General features: G+C 42.5%; 1 protein-coding gene across 1 annotated transcript; it reads left to right on the top strand.

The window, feature by feature from the left end:
- Positions 1–721: 721 nt before the first annotated feature.
- On the top strand, positions 722–18,010 carry UBA2 (ubiquitin like modifier activating enzyme 2). The gene is made up of 17 exons (XM_060253684.1): positions 722–980; positions 4,201–4,284; positions 4,524–4,594; positions 5,324–5,388; positions 5,681–5,781; positions 5,881–6,002; positions 7,852–7,919; positions 8,444–8,565; positions 10,666–10,765; positions 12,995–13,155; positions 13,395–13,488; positions 13,588–13,700; positions 13,790–13,945; positions 14,636–14,732; positions 15,747–15,852; positions 16,452–16,582; positions 16,967–18,010. The coding sequence occupies exons 1-17, from the start codon at positions 852–854 to the stop codon at positions 17,146–17,148; spliced, it is 1,902 nt and encodes a 633-aa protein (XP_060109667.1). The 5' UTR covers positions 722–851; the 3' UTR covers positions 17,149–18,010.
- The last annotated feature ends 1,381 nt before the right edge of the window (positions 18,011–19,391 follow it).

Genomic DNA, 19,391 nt, shown 5'->3' with positions numbered 1-19,391 from the left:
TCTCACCCTAAGTCACAGGGTTGTTTTCAGGATAAAATGAGAGGGAAACCATATCAACTGCTTTTGCGCCCCCTCATTGGGGAGAAAGGTGGAGTACAAATGAATTAAATGCATAATAAACAGTGACATTGAAACATGCATGAAGATGCGATTCAGGTGGGTAGCCCTGTTGGTCTGAAGCAAAAGAACAAAGTTTGCATCCTGTGGCACCTTTCAGACCAAAACCGTTTAATTCTGCACACATGCACAGGAAAGCTTATATGGAGAATTAAACTTTGTTAGTCTTAAAGGTGCCACTTGGTTTAAAGTTTGCTGTTTAAAACTGGGCATGTCTTCTGTCACATGACTGATGTCATAACTTCCACAAGGGGCCCCCTAGATCCCCAGGAATTCCCAACCAGGCCTTGGCAACCCTCTTTCCACATATCCGGAGAAATAAGCTGCGTGACTCACAAAAGCACATAGTGAAATAAACGTTGCTAGTCCTTAAGGTGCGACTGGATTTTTATTTTGCAACAGGCTTCGACTCACCCAACCATCCTTAAAGCATCAAGATGGCGGGAAAGGCCCAAAGTATGGACAAGCCTTAGCCTTTCTAAACCACAGACCCTCTTCACTCCTCCACGAGGAAAAGCGGCCCCTCCGCATGCAGCTCCCCTCCACGCCGCTAGATGAAGTGCCGCTTGAACCAAAAAGGCCACGCTGGGACGCCTCTATGGCTCCGCGCGCGATGGACGAGCGCATGCGCCGTCTCTCACCCCACCTCTCCGCTCCTCATTCTCTTTCTCCGGCCTTTCCCCCCCCTTTTCCCGCCCGCTTCGCTCTCCTGCCAGGCGGCCTCCGGGCTGGCGATGGCGACCTTACAAGGGGAGCTGGCCGAGGCTGTGGCCGGCGCGCGGGTGCTGGTGGTGGGCGCCGGAGGCATCGGCTGCGAGCTCCTCAAGGACTTGGTGCTCACCGGCTTCGTCAACATCGACGTGGTGAGGCACGGGGGGTCGGCGGTTGGGTGGCTCGTTCTCCCTCCTCCCTCCTCGAGTAGGTGGGTGGGGCTTGTGACGTCGGCCCCGGGGAAAAGGTGCGAATCCTTGGAGCCCCATCTGGGATGCCGTAGTGGAGCTTCCACGTGCAGGGGTGGCCCACCTGGGAGGTGAAAGTGTCCGTAGAGGGCCGCCTTCTCCTCTTGTAGGTTCGAGCCTACTGGAGGCCTCTGGCTGGCTACTGTTGGGTGTAGGCGGCAAAACTTTGCCTGTGATATGAAATGGAGCCTCTGTGTGCAGGAAGCAGTCTATCTGGAGGCCAGGCCGATGAGTCCAGCCACTGTGTGTGCGCGCGCTCCCCGTATCTGCTCTCCTGTTTGGGGGCTTTTGGCTGGCTACGGTAGTGGGCAGGTGGATGCTTGCTCGCCCTCGTCTGGACAGAGTGCTCCCTGTCGTGTTTCAGAGAAGTTGCTCCATCTGTTTCTAGTATTCTCATATTTGAGAACTCTACGTTGGTGATCATTTTCCCGAAGTTTATCATACTTGTTTTGTTTTGGGAGCTTGCCTTTGGAAATGTGGTGTGCAATCCTGCATAAATCAAATAATAAGATTGTTATTAATTATGTGAGGCTGAGTCTCTGGTCACTGGGGAAGTCTTGATAAGCAGGAATTTGTTGTGAACCAGAAGGGCAGGCCCTTTAAAGCACCACATTCATGGTGGATTCATTTGCTCAGAGTGGAATCTGCATAATGCCAGATTGTTGGGGAGCAGTAACAGCGTGGTGCAGTAGTCAGAGTAACAGACTGGGATGGGGGGCAGGTTCAGACCCCTATTTTGCCATGGAAGCTTGCTGAGGGTCCTTGTGAGATGCTCACACACCCTCTGCCTAATCTACATTTATGGGATTGTTGCAGGATAAAATGGAGGAAATGGAAGCTACTTAACTGAATGGTCTGATCCAGCAGGGTAATTTTTATGTATGTTTGGGGTCAACTGCCCCCTTTTGGGATGCAACTAGTTTTTAATCTGTTTTAACTGTTCAGCATATTGGCCATTGCACTGCAAAAATTCAGGGTGAATAAGAATATACTTAGAAACTCAAAATCCTCTTGTGCTGCCTTCTTGGCCATCAAAATGGCAACAAACTGGGAGGGAGATGCATGTTATTTCTGGAAAATGATCACAGCTGTGTTTCAGTGAGCTGCTGAGGATGGGCGGTTGATGGGCAGCGCTGTATGTTTTCTTTGCTAATATAACACGGATCTTCTGCTGTAAACTTCAGTTGTTTCAGTTTTGGAGGCCATAGTGAGATGTTTGAAGTGAAGGTAGTCTCTCAGGTATGTTGGGTCCAGGTAGCTCAGGGTTTGATACCGCAAGCACAGCAACTTGAAGAGACCATGGGAGGTACTATGAAGTCAGTGCAGATTCTTAAGCCCTGATGATTTTGTCCCTCTGATGACTGACCCATTGAGCCATATGTACCTTTTGAAGCTTCAAAGACATCTTTCAAGTTATCCCTATCTAGCGTGAACTGAGGCAGGCAATCAAAATGACAGAATGACCATTATTTCCATTTATTAATTTACTTACTTTAAATTTGTATCCTGCCCTCTCTCCACAAGTGGACTCAGGGTGACTAACAACAACTTAAAAGTTACATTTGCTAACAAAAATTACATTAAAATTGTTAACAATACAAACTAAAACCAGTAATACATTATTATGGTGCCAGTCACAGCTTCTGTGGCAGTTCACAACTTCTTCAGTAGGCTGATTTAATTTCAATTGATGTTTTAGTTGATCCATCCGTCGGTGGTCCTTGAGACATTATTTTATTGCTCATAGGATATATATGGGCTCTGTGTGTTAAAGCACTCCTCTTCTTGAGAGAAATCATAGAATTTGGAATTCATGATTTCCTGATTTTCATGTTTATTTTGCTAAAAATACTATCAGAGTTGAAGATCCAGAGGAGTTAGCCATGTTAGTCTGTTGCTGCAAAATAGAGTCCAGTAGCACCTTTAAGACTAACAAATCAGATGCATCTAACGAAGAGAGCTGTGTTTCTCGAAAGCTTACACCACAATATAATTTGTTAGTCTTAAAGGTGCTACTGGACTCTTTACTATCAGGGTTGAAGAATTCTTTCTGCAGTTATTTCAGGTACATAGTTTTATACAGCAGGTGTAAAGCATTTTTTAACAGTCAAATTTTATTTGAATTAACATGGTTCAATAGACTAGGAGATACTAGTTCAGCATTGCCACCTACCTCAGATTATCATGTCAGCACATGACTAATTTATTTTTGTTATGCGAATAAAACCAGTCAGATTGCTAGCTGCTTATTGTGAGATAAGGGCTAGGAAAAAAGTAGCATAGCAGCTGTTGCACAAATACTAGATTTCTTGTTGCTATTTTTGAATTGTCACTGCTGTTATGTCCTGACTTCCTGTGTATACAGAATGTCTTATTTTCAGATAGCTCTGAGACTGTCAGGAAGAACTTGAACTTTCTGTGGGTAATATGAATTTCTTGGGTTATACTTCAATATTCTTTACCCTGCAAAGACTTCTATAGGTACAGAAGCAATAATCTAGCCATTTTAAGTTTGGTCAATGTGGTCCTGTGGCTGCAGTATGTATTTTTGGAGTAAATGCATATCAGTTTGTTGACCCCTTAAATCAGCTTAGACATGTTTGTAGGCTTGGCTCTTGTGCACACTGAAGGCGCATCCTTAATGTTTCAGAATTTGACACACAAGACACTTCTAAATTGTGTAACTGTTTGTTGCCTTTTCCCGTTTGAATGTTGTGGAGACAAAGACAGGACTTCTCTAACTTAGGTATGATTCAAAGCAGTTGGGGAAACATTCTGTATCATTTCAGAATTCACGAGAAGAATCATTTCAGTGGTACTTCAGGCCAAAACTCCTGCAGGTGAAAAGCTCACACATCAGATCTCTTTTGTGCAATGTCCTTAGCTTTGTATCTGCAAGGAATATTTTAACTGGAGGAGTATTCAAGCTGACCATCCTTCTCTTGTATTCTTAACTGAGACAGTCCCAGGAGGGCACAGTATGAAAGCTATTTCTGAATGCTGGTAGCAGCTCATAAGCAGAGTGGAGGTGTAGGAAGCATTCTCCCTCATGATAGTCTTGAAAGTTTGTTTTTGTGAATTAATTTGAACAAACCTGAAGTATTTGCAACTTGTGTATTTCTAGATTGATCTGGATACCATCGATGTCAGTAATCTCAACAGGCAGTTCTTGTTTCAAAAGAAACATGTTGGAAGATCAAAAGCACAGGTAAGAGGAATCTGGGATTTCATCATCATCCAATAAGTACTCAAGACAGTGTTAGGTGTTGGCTGGCAGAAAAGTGTATGTTAATGTTGCAAATAGTTCCACCTCTAATATATCTTCTGTAAAATTATTGAAACACCTTAAATGTTGACTGATACTTGCTTATAAATTCTAAAAATCTGTGAGCCTTTTTTTAAAAAAGCATAGCATGAAATTAAAAGGTATGTGTCACTGTTTTGCAGGTTGCCAAGGAAAGTGTTTTACGATTCCGTCCAGAAGCGAATATTACAGCTTATCATGACAGCGTTATGAAGTATGTCCAGTTCTTTTCTGAAATGCTTGCAGATAAGTCCATGGAAGTTACAAATCCCACAAGCATTTTCTCTAGCTCTGTGCCCATGATATCTTTGTTAATAATTGGTGGCACGACATGGCTGGGAGCAGCAAGAATAAACTGTTCCCAATAACAAAAGCTTAACTTCCTGGGAGTTATTCCTTCTACAGGCAACCAAGCAAATAGCCCTTGTTACTATGAGTTATTTTTAAAAAGAGTGTCTGTCAATCAAGAAGCATACACTTGCTTAATTTGGAGTTATGTCCTGCCTCGGTGTGAAATTGTATACTTTGAATGTGCAGGAATTGTAAGAAGGTTTTTGAAGGATCATTATATATAAATTGTTGTGAACGCATTGCATGTTTTTATGCCAAACTGCATGTTGTGCATAGTAGATGCTTAAGGCTTTTGAAAGCAATGTATGGCCATCAACCATATGTAAACCTTCTGCCTGGAAATGTACTAAGCAGTTCAGATTTGAAAACAAGTGGTTGGGGGAAATGACACATAATTCTCATTTGCTCAGTTATTGGACAAAAAAAGTCATTTTATTTTGGTCAGTGCTTTTTAGTTGTAGAAGGATTTGGGGGCATACAAGATGAACATTTTTAAATGAACTGATTCTGTCATCTCTTCTGTTCTTTATGGTGAACTATAAATCAGTGCCACCTACAAAAGATTTAATGTATGTGTTTTTTATTTCTGCAGCCCTGACTACAATGTTGAATTTTTCCGGCAGTTTACACTGGTTATGAATGCCTTGGATAACAGAGGTTAGATTTTTGCATTCTAGTATCAGACAGATGAGATCCGAAATCTTGAAATGGGAAGTGTTGTGTTATGCTTTCTCCTGCCCTGGGCACACTTGCAACCACATTTGAGTTTTTTCGATTTCTGGCAGCCTTCACATTTCAAAAATCATGTAGTACTCTAGGGGTGCCTGTTAAGAACATATATTGTTTGGTTTACTGCTTTAAAAAGAAGGGGCAGAGTTGAAATGGACTGACCAGGTTTGGGCCAAAATTTGAAAAGTCAGTGACTAACTTCCAATTCTTCTACATCCAGCTGCACGGAATCATGTGAACCGGATGTGTCTGGCTGCTGATGTCCCCCTTATAGAGAGTGGAACTGCTGGCTACCTTGGACAAGTGACTGTTATCAAAAAGGTGAGCCCATTGTAATTCTTTTTGTAAGTTGCTGTGGCATTATGGTCTCAGGTTACTGCTTCCCACTAACTTCATGGGGAAAAAACATGTTTCTTTTAGGGAGTGACAGAGTGTTATGAATGCCATCCTAAACCAACCCAGAAAACTTTTCCAGGCTGTACAATCCGCAACACTCCTTCTGAACCCATCCATTGTATTGTGTGGGCAAAGTATTTATTCAAGTAAGCTCTTCTTTCTTTTTAAAAAATGCCAGCTCTAAGCATGTTCTTTCCAACTTTCTAAAAGCATTGCCATCCTGTGCATGTGTTGGTCCTGCGTTCTGTGCTTGGCATACCTGAGCCCTTATCTGGAGTGAGCTTCAGTTTATTGACTTTCATTCTGTCCATTATCATCTGCAGGCACCACTTTAAGGCATCTGTTGTCTTGTTTGTTCAGCTGAAAAGGAGACTTCTAGTTGAGCATCATCAACATAAGCAGAGACACCTTAGTCCATTTCCCCACATGTCTCTCCCAGCAGTTTCCTGTATATGTTAAGTAACACCAGATGCAACTGAACCCTTTAGGATCTGTATTTTAAATACCAAAGGGTTGGTTTTCTTTTGGCTTTCAGTAGGAGCAGAACCCACCAGAGCATGGTGCTTGTTACACCTACCAGCTAAATGGGCCGGAAGGACACCATGGTGAATGATAGTAAAAACTTCTGAGAGGTTCATGAAAATCAACAGGGTCACACTCCCCTATCTTATCGCCAGCTAGCGTTCACCAGACAAGGCAAGCATTATGGTTTGTGTCTCACAAACAAGCCTGAAACCAGGCTGAAATGGATTCAGTAATCCTTTTTCATCTAAGAATGTCTGGAGCTGTATGGCCACCAATGTTCCCTCTGAGCTGTGTCTTATGAACAAAAATTCTACTTTGTAAGCTACTGGCATTAAAGTTGTGAGCTACTGGCATTAATGTTGTGAGCTACTGCATAAATTAGCTTTCTCTGTGGCCGTTTTCCTGAGCTAGGACAAAAAATGTGTGAGCCAGAGTCTAAAAAACCATGAGCTAGCTCACACTAACTCAGCTTAAAGGGAACACTGATGGCCACTGTTTGTTGCAGCTTCTTTCCCATTAAGAGAGTATTTTCTACTGGCTAATAGTTTGGGATCTAAGGAAGGGGGGGGTCTGATAACCACCTTTTCCAGGACAGCTGGAGTGACTCCCTCCAACGTGATATTATGATCAGAGGTGGGCAAGGGTCAAGCTAGAAGTGTGGCTCAGGAGTAGAGCATCCACTTTGCACACAAAAGGTCCCAGGTTCAATTCCCAGCATCTCCAGCTTAACGTGATTAGGTAATAGGTGAAGTGGAGGACTCCTGCCTGAGACCCTGGAAAACCGCAGCCAGCACAGACCTTGATAGGCTGAGGCTGTTACTGAAAGCAGCTTCCTGTGATCTAGTCCGTAGAACTGAAGACTCATTTGTTATGTTTGTGTGTGGAATGTGGCTATAAAATGGCTTAAATTAGACTTCCGTTTCTTTGCATGTCTCACATTCACCTATTTCTAGAAAAGTTCACTTCCCTTTTCTGCTTTACTTGAAGGAAGGGTGCAGGCATGTGTAAGGCCGGTATAAGAAGACAAAACCCAGACTTCAGAGCTAGCAAACCGATTCACTGAGATCTTCTCCCATCAAAAATCTAAAGTTGCTTGAAACCTGAAAATGTAATTCTGGAATTGAATGATATCCTCACTACGGCAGTGGAGTTGGTGTTCCTCAGCTGTTGTTCTAATGATGATTATTGTGGTTAAAAAAATAAACTTGAAAACAAAAACCTAAAGCTGCTTTGTAGGGTTCCCAGGAGACCTCCCATTCAGGCACTGATTAGACCAGTACTAGCTTAACTTCAGCAGCGTTACTGTGTCATGTGCCTGCCAGCCATCCTTTAGGAACATTTTTCTTATAGATGGAATGCTAACTACATTGATCTCTTGCTTTTAATAATATCTCAGTAAAAGTACTTCAGTCTCTCGCCAGGGGAAAAAAATATGCCTTATGTGTGTGTGTTTTTTAAAAAAATATGCAGTCAGTTATTTGGAGAAGAAGATGCTGATCAAGAAGTGTCCCCTGACAGAGCTGATCCTGAAGCTGCTTGTAAGTGCAAACTTGTATGTTTGATGTCAACTGTGGAGCCATCTCAGCCATTTTATAAAGGAGGGTTTTAGTCCACAGAAGCTGATGCCTGAATTAAAATGTGCTGCCTTTTAAGATGCCACAACACTCTTGCTTCTGCATTCCAAACTTATGCTGGGGTCTCAGGAACTCCTTCTGGAGTCTGTTCATTCTAGAGACTTGCTTCTCCAGTTGGGGAGAGCCTCCTGTCCCTTAGAAGATTGGCTGCCACTCAGAAATGGTTTCCTTTGTTCCCACTCTGGAACTGTACATTTCTGGAAGTTCCTCTGAACCTTTATGCTTCCCTCTTTGGATTTTGCTTTGAGCTGCCAGCTTCAGTCACTGAAATTTGATACTTTAAATACTGCAGTTAGCATTCTGATTCTTTAGAAGGCAAAAGTTTGCAGAAGTGCCAGAGACCCTGAGATTCCTGTGGCAATATGCCAGTACAGTGTGCTGTAGATAAAATGAGTGACCTTAATAGTAAATAAAGTGTTACTTGACAGGGGAGCCAGCAGAAGCAGAGACCAGGGCAAGAGCATCTAATGAAGATGGTGGTATTAAACGTGTCTCTACCAAGCAATGGGCAAAATCAACAGGATATGATCCAGTTAAACTCTTCACGAAGGTACTGGCCAAGGCTGTCTGTTTCAATGTGTTCTGAGAAAAAGTGTCAGTGAAATAGAGAAGGGACTGCAGAGCATCACATGGCAAGGGAATTATGTCGTTGTGTGGTTCTAGATTCAAAATACGATTCTGTATCCAAGTTGGCCCTTGGGGGATGTATTGGTAGTTATATTTCAGGGACTTACAGTCCACATAGATACTTTATTTTTATTTTTTAAACTTTAAATTTTTATTAATTTTCCAACAATAACCAACAACTTTGATACACGCTCCATAGCAAAATAAATATAGTAGTATACATACTTTGTGTTCATGAATTAGTTATCATTTAAACCAAATTAATTAGAGTACCTCTAAGTCCTTCTATCACTTTACTCCATTACAAACATCCAATGCACATCAAACAATGTGTAATTTACTATTTAAAAATAATCATCAATAATAAGAGAAATCAATATATTTTTTTGGAATATACTTTTCAGGGTCTTCTTCCGAATTTATATAATTAAAAAAAGGATACCATTTCTCAATAAAATTATTATTCTTGTGTTGTAAATCCAATACTCTTATTTGTAAAGCTAATTTATCTAGTGCTGCTACCTCCCACACTTTAGTCATCCATTGTTGTGTATTAGGGGACACCTCTCTTTTCCAATGTTGGGCTATCAAAAGCTTTGTTGCCATCAACAGAAGAGTTACTAATTCCTTTCTCAATGGAGAAAGTTTTACATTGGGCCAGTAATTTAGAAGAAGGGATTCTGGAGTAAAGGGAATATCTTCTTCTACAATGGTATCTATTATGGTTTTAATTTCCCTCCAGAATTTGTTAATTTCAGGGCACAGCCACCAACAATGCAAAAATGACCCTTCCTGCTTGCATTTCTTCCAACATTCAGGGGTAGGCTTTATATGTGCTAAAAATAGTTTTTTAGGTGTTAGATACCACCTTGAAAAGAGTTTGTAGTTTTGAAGTTTCAAATTTAATGAATATGTGGTATAGAGTGGAGATTCCCAGATGGTTTGCCATTGTTCTAAAGTAAGTAAAATACCACAGTCCTTTTCCCATGCCTTTTGTTGGCTTGTGGTTTCAGTCCAATCTTTAGTGTTGAGTAAATTATAAATAATTGAAGTTAAGGTTTTAGCTTGTTTTGGATTCTTTTTCAAAAATAGTCTCAAAAGTTGTTAATGGCCTATCAATTACCTCCACAATTCTGGGATTGTGTAATATAAAATGTATTTGTTGGTATTGAAACCATGGGATTGATATTTTATGTTGAGTTTCCAACTGTGTTTTAGTTAGCATTTGTTTATTCTTGATGATATCTTGAAATTGGTATATACCCGCATCTCTCCAGATACCAAAATCCCCAGTTTCACGGCCTGGTTTGAACCATGCTTGCCCCAGGAAACTTGCCATCGGTGAGATGGATGGAATTAGAGTTTTCTTGTGTTTATCCCAGATTTTCAGGGTCAGGGATAGATAAGGGTTATCATCAACAATAAAGCGTCTTTCTTTTGGTGTATTCCAAATAGCTTCCCATAGGAGGTCCCCTGCTAAATACGACGCCTCGATTTTTACCCAGGCTTTATCACTGTGTTTTTCTGCATACCATAATATGTTTTTTATGTTAGCAGCTAGGTAGTAGGCTTCTAGGTTAGGCAAGCTCAGTCCCCCTTGTCTTGTTGGTCTCGTCATTAACTTGTACTGAAATCTCGGTCTTTTGTGCGACCATAAAAATTTAGAAATAAAGTTTTGTCTGTCTCTAAATTCTTTGGATGGGATATCGCAAGGTAAATTATAAAATAAAAATAAATATTTAGGAAGAACAAAGATCTTGATCGATACTTTATTAGTTGACAGATATTATGGTATTTTTAGAAGAGGTTTAGAAACAGAGGCAAACCAAGAAGTTAAGTTGGTCCTAGCCAACTAGGACCTAGCTACGTTTCCATCACTTGATGGGTCTTGTTGTAGAAGCACACTCAGCTCAGGGCTCTCATCACCTAGTGGAACGTGGGCTGGCAAAGAAATACTCTGAAAATAACAGGAACACCAGATGCATCATGTCGTATTAGATGCTTTCTAAATCTTGTTTTTAAGCTTTTCAAAGATGATATCCGGTATCTGTTAACGATGGATAAACTCTGGAAGAAACGGAAACCCCCAATGCCTTTGGATTGGAATGACATACAAAATCAGGGTAAGCATTTCTTGTCTTTTGGTGACTGTAAAGAAAAAAGTCAGGCTATCTCTCGAGGAAAGGTTTGGCCCTATAGGGGTTTGCCAAGTTTAGTGTGCCCTGTCCAAGGAGTCCTCCCTCCTTCCCTCTGTTGCCAGCAGCCCTGAAGCAGTCAATGGCCTTCTCTGTCACCTCTGGTCTAGATGGGGCCCACCCAACTGATGTAGGGACCAGAGCAACCCTTCCCCTCACCCCTCCAAGCAGCACTCCTCTACGGGTGGGGGGTTGCTAGGCACTGAACTGAGCTTGACGTGTGAGGTCCCTCCCAGGCAAGATAAAATAATAGGTTTATTAAGTAAAAATAGGAAATAATCAGCCAGGTGAAGAAAAACAGTTGTAAAACAGGCAGAAGGTTTCATGCTGAGTATTTTCTCAACAAGCCAGCAAAATGTGACAGTCAAAAGACGCCAGCAAAAAAATAAAGCCTCCCTAACGTGGCTAGCTTGCTGGTGCATAGCTCTTCTTCCCTGCCTGGCTCTTCCAGGGTCAATCCTACCCTCCTTAAGTGGAGGATCATCTCCAGCTGTTAGTAGCCTCTCTTCCACCAGCTCCTGGGAGAAGAATAAAGACCCTCCTTGGCGAGAGCCTTGTGTGACCTTTTCCAAGGCCCTCCCTCCTCAGCAACCAGCCTTTCTCCTCCAGTTCTGCCACATCCAATCCTGGGCTGGGAGGGAATCTGGGAAATGTCAGCCCAGAGGCCTTTGTGTAGGAGTCATGTTTAGTTTAATATGGTCAGAGACCCAGCCAAAAAGAAAGAAAATAGGTAACGAATGGCATTTAAAAACAAACAAACCGAAGTATACAATTGAACTTGGGCACAATACAAAATACTATACATAAAAATTTCAATTTCCATTTCTAGTTATAAAACAGAAATTAAAATATTTCATAGACATTTAAATGTTTTTATCCATTAGTTATTTACGGAGTCTTATGGCTTGTACAGCAAATGTTGCAGCCCTCATAGTAATTTTCTGGTTACTACCCACTAAAATCTTATCTAAATAAAATCTAAAATCCCTCCCTGGGAATTTTAACAAATAGGAGCAATATAAGTCGAGCAAAAGTTCTGATAAAGTTTACATTCAAAGAGAATGTGCTCTCTCGTCTCTATCCTCCCATCTCCACACATACATAACCTTTCCTCATAGGGGCGCCTTTTGTATTTACCTTCTGTGACTGCTGAAGGGGGCATATTCGCTCTCATGAGCGTGAAGGCTCTTCTATAATCAGGCTCATCTAAATTCTGCAAGTATGGCATCAGAACTATTCGATTCAGGTTTCCTGTGCTTGAAGGATAATGTAATCTGGGACAAATCGTGTTGTCTTTCAATTTCTTGAATCCTTTGTTTAAGGAAGGGTTTAACTGCACTACCTTCCAACTGAACCTTTGTGTAGGAAAGAGGCTGCTCTGAGGCCTGCAAGCCACTCCATGAACCACTCTTGAGTCCAGGGGGAAAAAGGCAGCATGTAATCAGTGGCATGGGGACCCAAATTCATGATGCCATCCTGTTTATGAATATCATCGGTTTGATATTTGTGTGTGTTCTCCATTTGCATGTTTCTGTTTACTGCTGTGCTAAGTATTTAGATCCTTCAAGATTGGAGAACAGTTTTGGGGAATGGTGATAGTAGCTGGGGTAAGAATCAGGCCTTTGAGGGAAGCTGGAGTTTGTGGTATGCACATTTGGGCACTGTGGCTCTTATCGTTGTTCTCAAACCAAGAGAAAATGTCAATGTCAATCTGAATTTGACATGACTGTGTTATTTCACCAACTTTGCTAAGGCAGTGTTGAGAAGTGTTGTGTGTTAAGAAAGAACAAAGGTCATGTTTAAACATTACTTGTATTTTAGGTCTATACTTGCAATTCATCACTTGATGCTTTCTCTGTGTGCAGGCGTTGCAGATCAAATATCTCTGAGCATCTTTGGACATAATTGTGCTTTTCTAATTGAGTTGGGTCACTCCTTCAGCTGGGAATTAAGTGATGAGAGAACTTGTGATGTTCATGTTTGTGTGCCTAGTCCATTGATGCATTTAATCAAGTTTAAGATTCTGTTTTTGTTTGGTAAACAAAAAAAAAATTGCAGATGGTGTTTGGGACCCAATTTCAGGCATGATGTGTGAAATAGCTTTTAAAACACGTTTCATCATTATCTGCCAACTTAACCTGCTTTTTCCCTTTGAAGGGAACAATACATCTGACCAACAGAATGAACCGTCTTTGGGCCTTAAAGATCAACAGGTTCTGGATGTCAAGAGCTATGCACGCCTCTTTTCTAAAAGCGTAGAGACCCTGAGGGCTCAGCTGACAGAAAAGGGTGATGGAGCCGAACTTACGTGGGATAAGGTTAGTTGGCAAATTCTGATGGGCTTGTTACACATGAAGGAGAACTGCTGACTGGGCTTGAAATTGATCTTCAGCTTTTAACATATGAAAATGATAAATACCAGCCTGTGTTACAGGTTGCCATTAAGTATTACTGTCAGTAAAACAATTAGTTAAAAAGCATTTAATCTTGTGTTTAAACTGAGGAATTGTATTTATATCTATTTTTAATCCTGTGAAATGGGTTAACTTGCTGACAGGATGACCCTCCTGCACTGGACTTTGTCACTGCTGCTGCAAACCTCAGGATGCATATTTTTAGTATGAATATGAAGAGCCGGTTCGATATCAAATGTAAGAACAAATAGTTCCTCTTGACCTTTTCCAGTATTTGCGCTCTCTCGCTCTCTTTTAACATGCAAGAGAAAACCTCTCTTTCTGCTTGTTCTGCAGCCATGGCGGGAAACATCATCCCTGCTATAGCTACCACTAATGCTGTCATAGCTGGGCTGATAGTGCTGGAGGGCTTAAAGATTCTCTCGGGGAAAATAGAGCAGTGCAGAGCAGTAAGTCTGGTTATTTCCTTTGTCTCTCTTTTTTTGTGTGTGCTCGTACATGCTGGATATTTATTGCTCTTTTTCTGTCCTCCTCAAAGATATTCCTTAATAAGCAACCAAATCCAAGGAAAAAACTGCTTGTCCCTTGCGCTTTGGATCCTCCGAATCCTAACTGCTATGTATGTGCAAGCAAGCCGGAAGTGACAGTGAAACTGAATGTCCACAAAGTGACTGTGTTGACACTGCAGGATAAGGTAAGTAAGCTTCTTTCATAACTGCTGCATTTTCAGCTTACTCAGTGTTCATGAATTTCTTATCTACAACATCTGTACCTACCGTAGGAGGCAGTGTTTTCAGTTTTGCGGCTCGGTGTAGTGGTTAGGTACATGGACTCTAGGAGAACCAGGTTTGATTCCCCACTCCTCCACATGCAGCTGCTGGAGTGGCCTTGGGTCAGCCACAGTTCTCGCAGAGCTGTTCTTTCAAGAGCAGTTCTCGCAGAGCTCTCTCAGTCCCACCTACCTCCCAAGGGTGTCTGTTGTGAGGAAAGGAAGGGAAGGAGATTGTAAGCCGGTTTGAAACTTTTAAGTGAAGGCAGGATATAAATCAAATCTCTTCTTTTTCTTCTGAGCAAGCCATCAAGGGCAGCCCCACATAGAACACATTGCAGTCATCTAAGCTGGAAGTCATCAAAGCGTTGATGGTGGCAAGGGTCTTACATTAGAGCACACACATTACGTGGCTGAGAGTTTGGAAGTTTTATTTTTAAAATCAAGATACAGGATGCATTTTGCTTCTAGCAATAGCAGTATGCACATAGCATTCTTCCTATCTAGTGAAATGAGCTTGTGCAAGTGTTCTCTTATGTGGTCTGGGAAGATCCGGTGAGCCTTTCTTTTGTCATTAATGATGTTTTTTTCTGGTTAACATTTTTGCCCTTCCAGATAGTGAAAGAAAAATTTAATATGGTAGCCCCAGATGTTCAGATAGAAGATGGGAAAGGAACCATTCTCATCTCTTCAGAAGAAGGAGAGACTGAAGGTATGTAATGACTAAACTTCCTGATCCACAATGAAGTGAGTATCCAGAGGCAGCCTAATGCTTAAAGAAATGTTGGCCTTAGGGGTATGTGTTGCCTAGACGCTGGAGATTCCGACAACAAACATGCCAATGACTGCTATCACAAGCCATGTTTGTGCATTGGAGAATCTCTGGCCACATGCACATGTATTTTCCGCGCTGCAGGTGGAGTCTCTCTGTGGTACCTGCTTGGCGGTGTTAATGCCTAATGCATTATTGATACTGGGGCAAACATTTAGGGTGCTCAGTACAACTGTGTATTTTTTGACGCTCAAAGCACCTTGCAATCTAGCCCTTCTATATTTGGTCAGTTTAATCAGGCCTATGTTCCCCTTTGGAAAGTGCCTGGCAAGTGTAGCCCTCCTTCCATCTAGCACGCAGCACTGCCAAGTAGGTACATGAGTAGCTGGATGTCATGTTATTTGCATTGCTCTAAGAACATAAGAGATCTGCTGGGTCAGGCCAGTGGCTCATCTAAGCGGCTCATCTAGTCCAGCATCCTGTCTCATACAGCAGCCAACCAGTTGCTCTGAAGGCCTGACAGCAAAGTCAGTGGCTTCCCTTGATGTTGCCTCCTGGCATTGGTATTCAGAAGTTTACTGGCTCTTCATGTGGAGGTTCCCTTTAGTCATCATGGCTAGTAGCCACTGAGTGACGTGTCCTCCATGAATTTGTCTAGTCCCCTACCCATTTGCTGTAGTGGTTAAGAATGGTAGGCTCTAATCTGGAGAACTGGGTTTGATCCCCACTTACCTCACAGGATGTCTGTTGTGGGGAGAGAAGGGAAGGAGATAGTAAGCTGCTCTGAGACTCTGAGTGAATGGCAGGGTATAAAACCAGACTTCTTTTCCACCTCCTCCTCTTCTTCCTCGGCTGCTGTCTATGCTTGTGACCGTACAATTGTTAACATAACTGGGTTGTCAGAGCCTTGGAAGTTGACCACTGCGGACTTGGTGTTTTTGGTTTTTCTCCTAGCAAATAACCATAGGAAGCTGTCAGACTTTGGGATCAGAAACGGCACTCAGCTGCAAGCGGATGACTTTCTTCAGGACTACACCCTGCTGATCAACGTCCTTCACAGGTGAGAGCCCTGTGGTGCTTGGGTGGTACCAGTAGGTGGGGGAAGAGCCTCCAACGGAAGGGTGCATCTTTCTAACCTAGAGACCAGTTCTACATTCCTCGGAAATGCAGAATGAAGCTGAGAAATAGTATTTCTCTTTTTTTGTGGAGAGAGAATTCCCCAGGTCAGCTGCTGGAGCAATGTTCATGGAGCTTGGTGAGCAGTTTGCCTACGTGCTGAGGCAAAGTTATGTAAAGCATGCAGCAGTATTGGAATCTCTGAGCTAGATTCCCCACCCCTATCCTCTCACTCCACGGCGCAAAGCGTGTGTGTGTTTTTTTAAAGTGTTAATTTATTGATTGACATATTTATATTTTGGCTCAAGTCTGAAGTCTTCCTCCAGTCTGAGCCTTCCACCAACATTTTGTTTTGATTTTAATTGTAAGTTTTAATTGTTATTTATCCAATATCTATGTTGTCATCTGCCATGAGCTCATTTTGGGAAAGGGCAGAATATAAATTAAATAAGTGGCTCATCTGTTGGAGGCTGGCTTCTGAGAGGACGATTGAATCCTCTGTCTCCTGTTGGATGTGCACTCAGGTGTTGTTTTTTAATTCAGTGAAGAGCTTGGAAAAGATGTGGAGTTTGAGGTTGTTGGAGATGACGTGGTTGGTCCCAAACCATCAGAGCAGCCTGCTAAGAACATCACCAACGGGAGTGACGATGGGGCACAGCCATCAACATCCACAGGTAAGGAATGGCTGGGGAGGCCCAGGAGGTATCACAATATCATCCCCTGTCTTCTGGAGGGAGTGGCAGCCTTGGCAGTGGGCAGGGGTGGAATTCTACCAGGAGCTCCTTTGCATATTAGGCCGCACACCCCTGATGTAGCCAATCCTCCAAGAGTTTACAAAAAAAGAGCCTTCACTGATGGTTGCAAAATGGCCATTGACTTCTTGAACAACTCAGCGCGAGTTGCTTTGTGAAACCATGGTGTAGTTACAGAAGTGGCCAGTCCTGGTGTGTAAGCACACAGTGCATTCTACTACATCCTTTGATTAAGCTTGTATCCCCTCCGCCAACCAAGGGGGAAGAAATGTGGGCTGCCCAGGCCATTGAATCTGTCTTTTCCAGCTCAAGATGAAGATGACGACGTCCTGATCGTTGAAACTGACGAAGGTCCTTCCAGCAACGACGACAGTATGGAGAATAAAAGCCGAAAGAGGAAGCTGGACGATAAGGAGCAGGCTGGCACTAAAAGGATGCGTTCAGAGACGTCAGCTGACGAGCAGGATGATGTGATTGCCATAGACTGAGTGCTGGAGGGTTCCAGCTGGTGGGATGTACCAAGAAGACGGATGAGGGGGTGTGGGAAATGTCCAGAACTAGAGTCTGCCTGCCCAAGGGCCTTTGCTCCAAAAGCAGAACCCCAACAGCGGCGCTTCTGGCTTGCAAAAGCTGTACCCATTCCCATTCATTAGCATTTAGAACTCTTCCAATATATATTAAATAGAGTAGATCTTTTTTCGTTCCTTTTTTTTTTTAATCCCTTGAACAGTCATGAAAACAAAGCATGTTTTGTGTATATAATGTTTTGAAGGATCTATCAGGATTGGGAAGTCAAGGCAAATTCTGGTTTAGGGAAGTGTCTTTATCACCAGAGAAATTCTGAGAAGTTTTCATTCTGGCAGGGGAGGAGAGAGGAAGCCCTAGCTGTAGCCATTTTTCACACCCTCGATGCAAAAAGAAAAAGAAAAAAATCTTGAAAATAAACAACAGTCATGTTTCACAGTTTCAGCCGGCAAAATGTACATTACTGTAAAACAATGTTAATTTGTTCTTTCAGCTCATACTGCCGGATGTTCTATGTCAGGAGCAGACTTCAGTGTACTGTTACAGTTTCAGGTTATTTATATGGGATGTTTTGTAAAACTCAAATTCTGCAAAGTTACCAGTCATCTGATGGACCAAATAAACATCTGAGCAACTTGCTACACATCTGTCTGCACAGCCCATCTCTGTGCTGACCTGAGGATTGGTAAAGTGTTTTTGAGCTTAATACTTAAAACTGGTTTGCGTTTAAACACCCTGCAAGCATAAGACAGGACATCCTTCAGAATTGAAAAGGGAGTGTTCTTTTTTTTAAAAAAAAAATAAAAATAAAAACTTCGTTGTTGATTTGGGTTGATCTTTCTTGATCAGTCATACATCCTCTGATGGTTCACTGTGGTGGTCAACCTGGAGATCTCCCACTATCACAATTGATCTCCATGTAACCAAGATCAGTTTCCTTGGGGAAAAGTTGATGATTTAGAGGGTGGACTCAATGGCATTGAGTCATGAATCAACCCTATTGAAGTCCCTCCCCAAACTTCACCCTTCCAAGGCTCCAATCCCAAATATCCAGGAATTTCCCAACTTAGGGTTGACGTGCTTCCAGTAAGCTCTTGGGAATCTTTCATTGCTTTACAGCCACACAGGTAGATCAGGGGTGATGGAAATATACCAGGAGTTTGCACACTGTTGGATTTTTTGCCACTGGATTTGTGTGTGCGGACAAAGCAGTCCTCTTGTGAATGATTGCTGCCTTAATGTGTGGAGGAAACCAAGGGTTGGGCTTTACTGTACCATGAAAGGGAGAGGTCCCTTGCCACAGCTATGGGGCCTTTCTGGCTCTTGATTTCTGCTTCTTTGCTCAGTTCCAGAATAGTGCCAGCACTCTTCATAAATCTGTGGTGGAGGGAACCATACATGCCTCACTGAGTGGTGGTGTCATTGCATATTTAGTGTTTGGTTTGCCAAAGGAGTTATCCAGGTTGGCCCCATGATTGGATACTCTTGTGGATCTCTCCAAGCAATCAGTGTAGGCTAAGTATTGTTTTCCTGGAGATGCTCCAGTGTTCAGCAATCCCTCTTGCACCATCCAGCACATCACAACCCAAGTAGAGCATACCTTAATTGCCTTGACCTTAAGTATTTGCAGTACAAGAAATGTGCAGTGTGCTTGCTTTGGAGAGGAAGGAATACCAGCTAGACTAGAGAGCTTTACCCAGTGATGTCAGCATGATGTAGTGGTTCAGCATCCGGCTAAGATCTGGGAAATTCCACTGTGCCATGGAAGCTTGCTGGGTGACCTTGTGCCAATCACACATTCTTATTCTAACCTGCCTTGTGGGATATAACAGTGGAGGAGTCAAGAACGATGTAAGCTCCTTGGAGAAATATAGTGCTTATATCTGCTATAATACCACTGTAAATACAGTAAATAAATACCTAGGGGCTGTGATAGTTCGAGGGACATGTAGAAAAGCACAAGACACTGCAGCTCAAGAAACAAGTCCCTGCTGAAAGTGCAGGAGTGTGCCTGCCTTCCCAGCAGGACTCTGATAAATGGTCCACTAGGGCAGGGGTGGCCAAGGCTGGGGCTGATGGGAGTTGTAGGCAAAAAAACATTGGGAGGGCTACCATTGGCTACCCCTGCTCTAGGGGTAGATAAAGGCTCTGATAAAGGGATCCACTGGCAGCAGCTCTTGAGCTTGTCTGTTCTTAGTGCAGTACA

Source organism: Heteronotia binoei, chromosome 14 (genome assembly GCF_032191835.1).
Source record: "Heteronotia binoei isolate CCM8104 ecotype False Entrance Well chromosome 14, APGP_CSIRO_Hbin_v1, whole genome shotgun sequence".
Lineage (NCBI taxonomy): Eukaryota > Metazoa > Chordata > Lepidosauria > Squamata > Gekkonidae > Heteronotia > Heteronotia binoei.
Note: the sequence above shows the minus strand (reverse complement) of the source record. Positions and strands in the feature narration are given on the sequence as shown.

What these genes read in the sequence shown, in the direction of transcription:
- UBA2 (XM_060253684.1), top strand. Translation starts at nt 852, where the DNA reads ATGGCGACCTTACAAGGGGAGCTGGCCGAGGCTGTGGCCGGCGCGCGG. An exon ending in AGCTGATCCTGAAGCTGCTT is followed by an intron (nt 7,920 to 8,443) that starts GTAAGTGCAAAC and finishes GTTACTTGACAG; the next exon opens with GGGAGCCAGCAGAAGCAGAG. An exon ending in ACAGCCATCAACATCCACAG is followed by an intron (nt 16,583 to 16,966) that starts GTAAGGAATGGC and finishes TGTCTTTTCCAG; the next exon opens with CTCAAGATGAAGATGACGAC.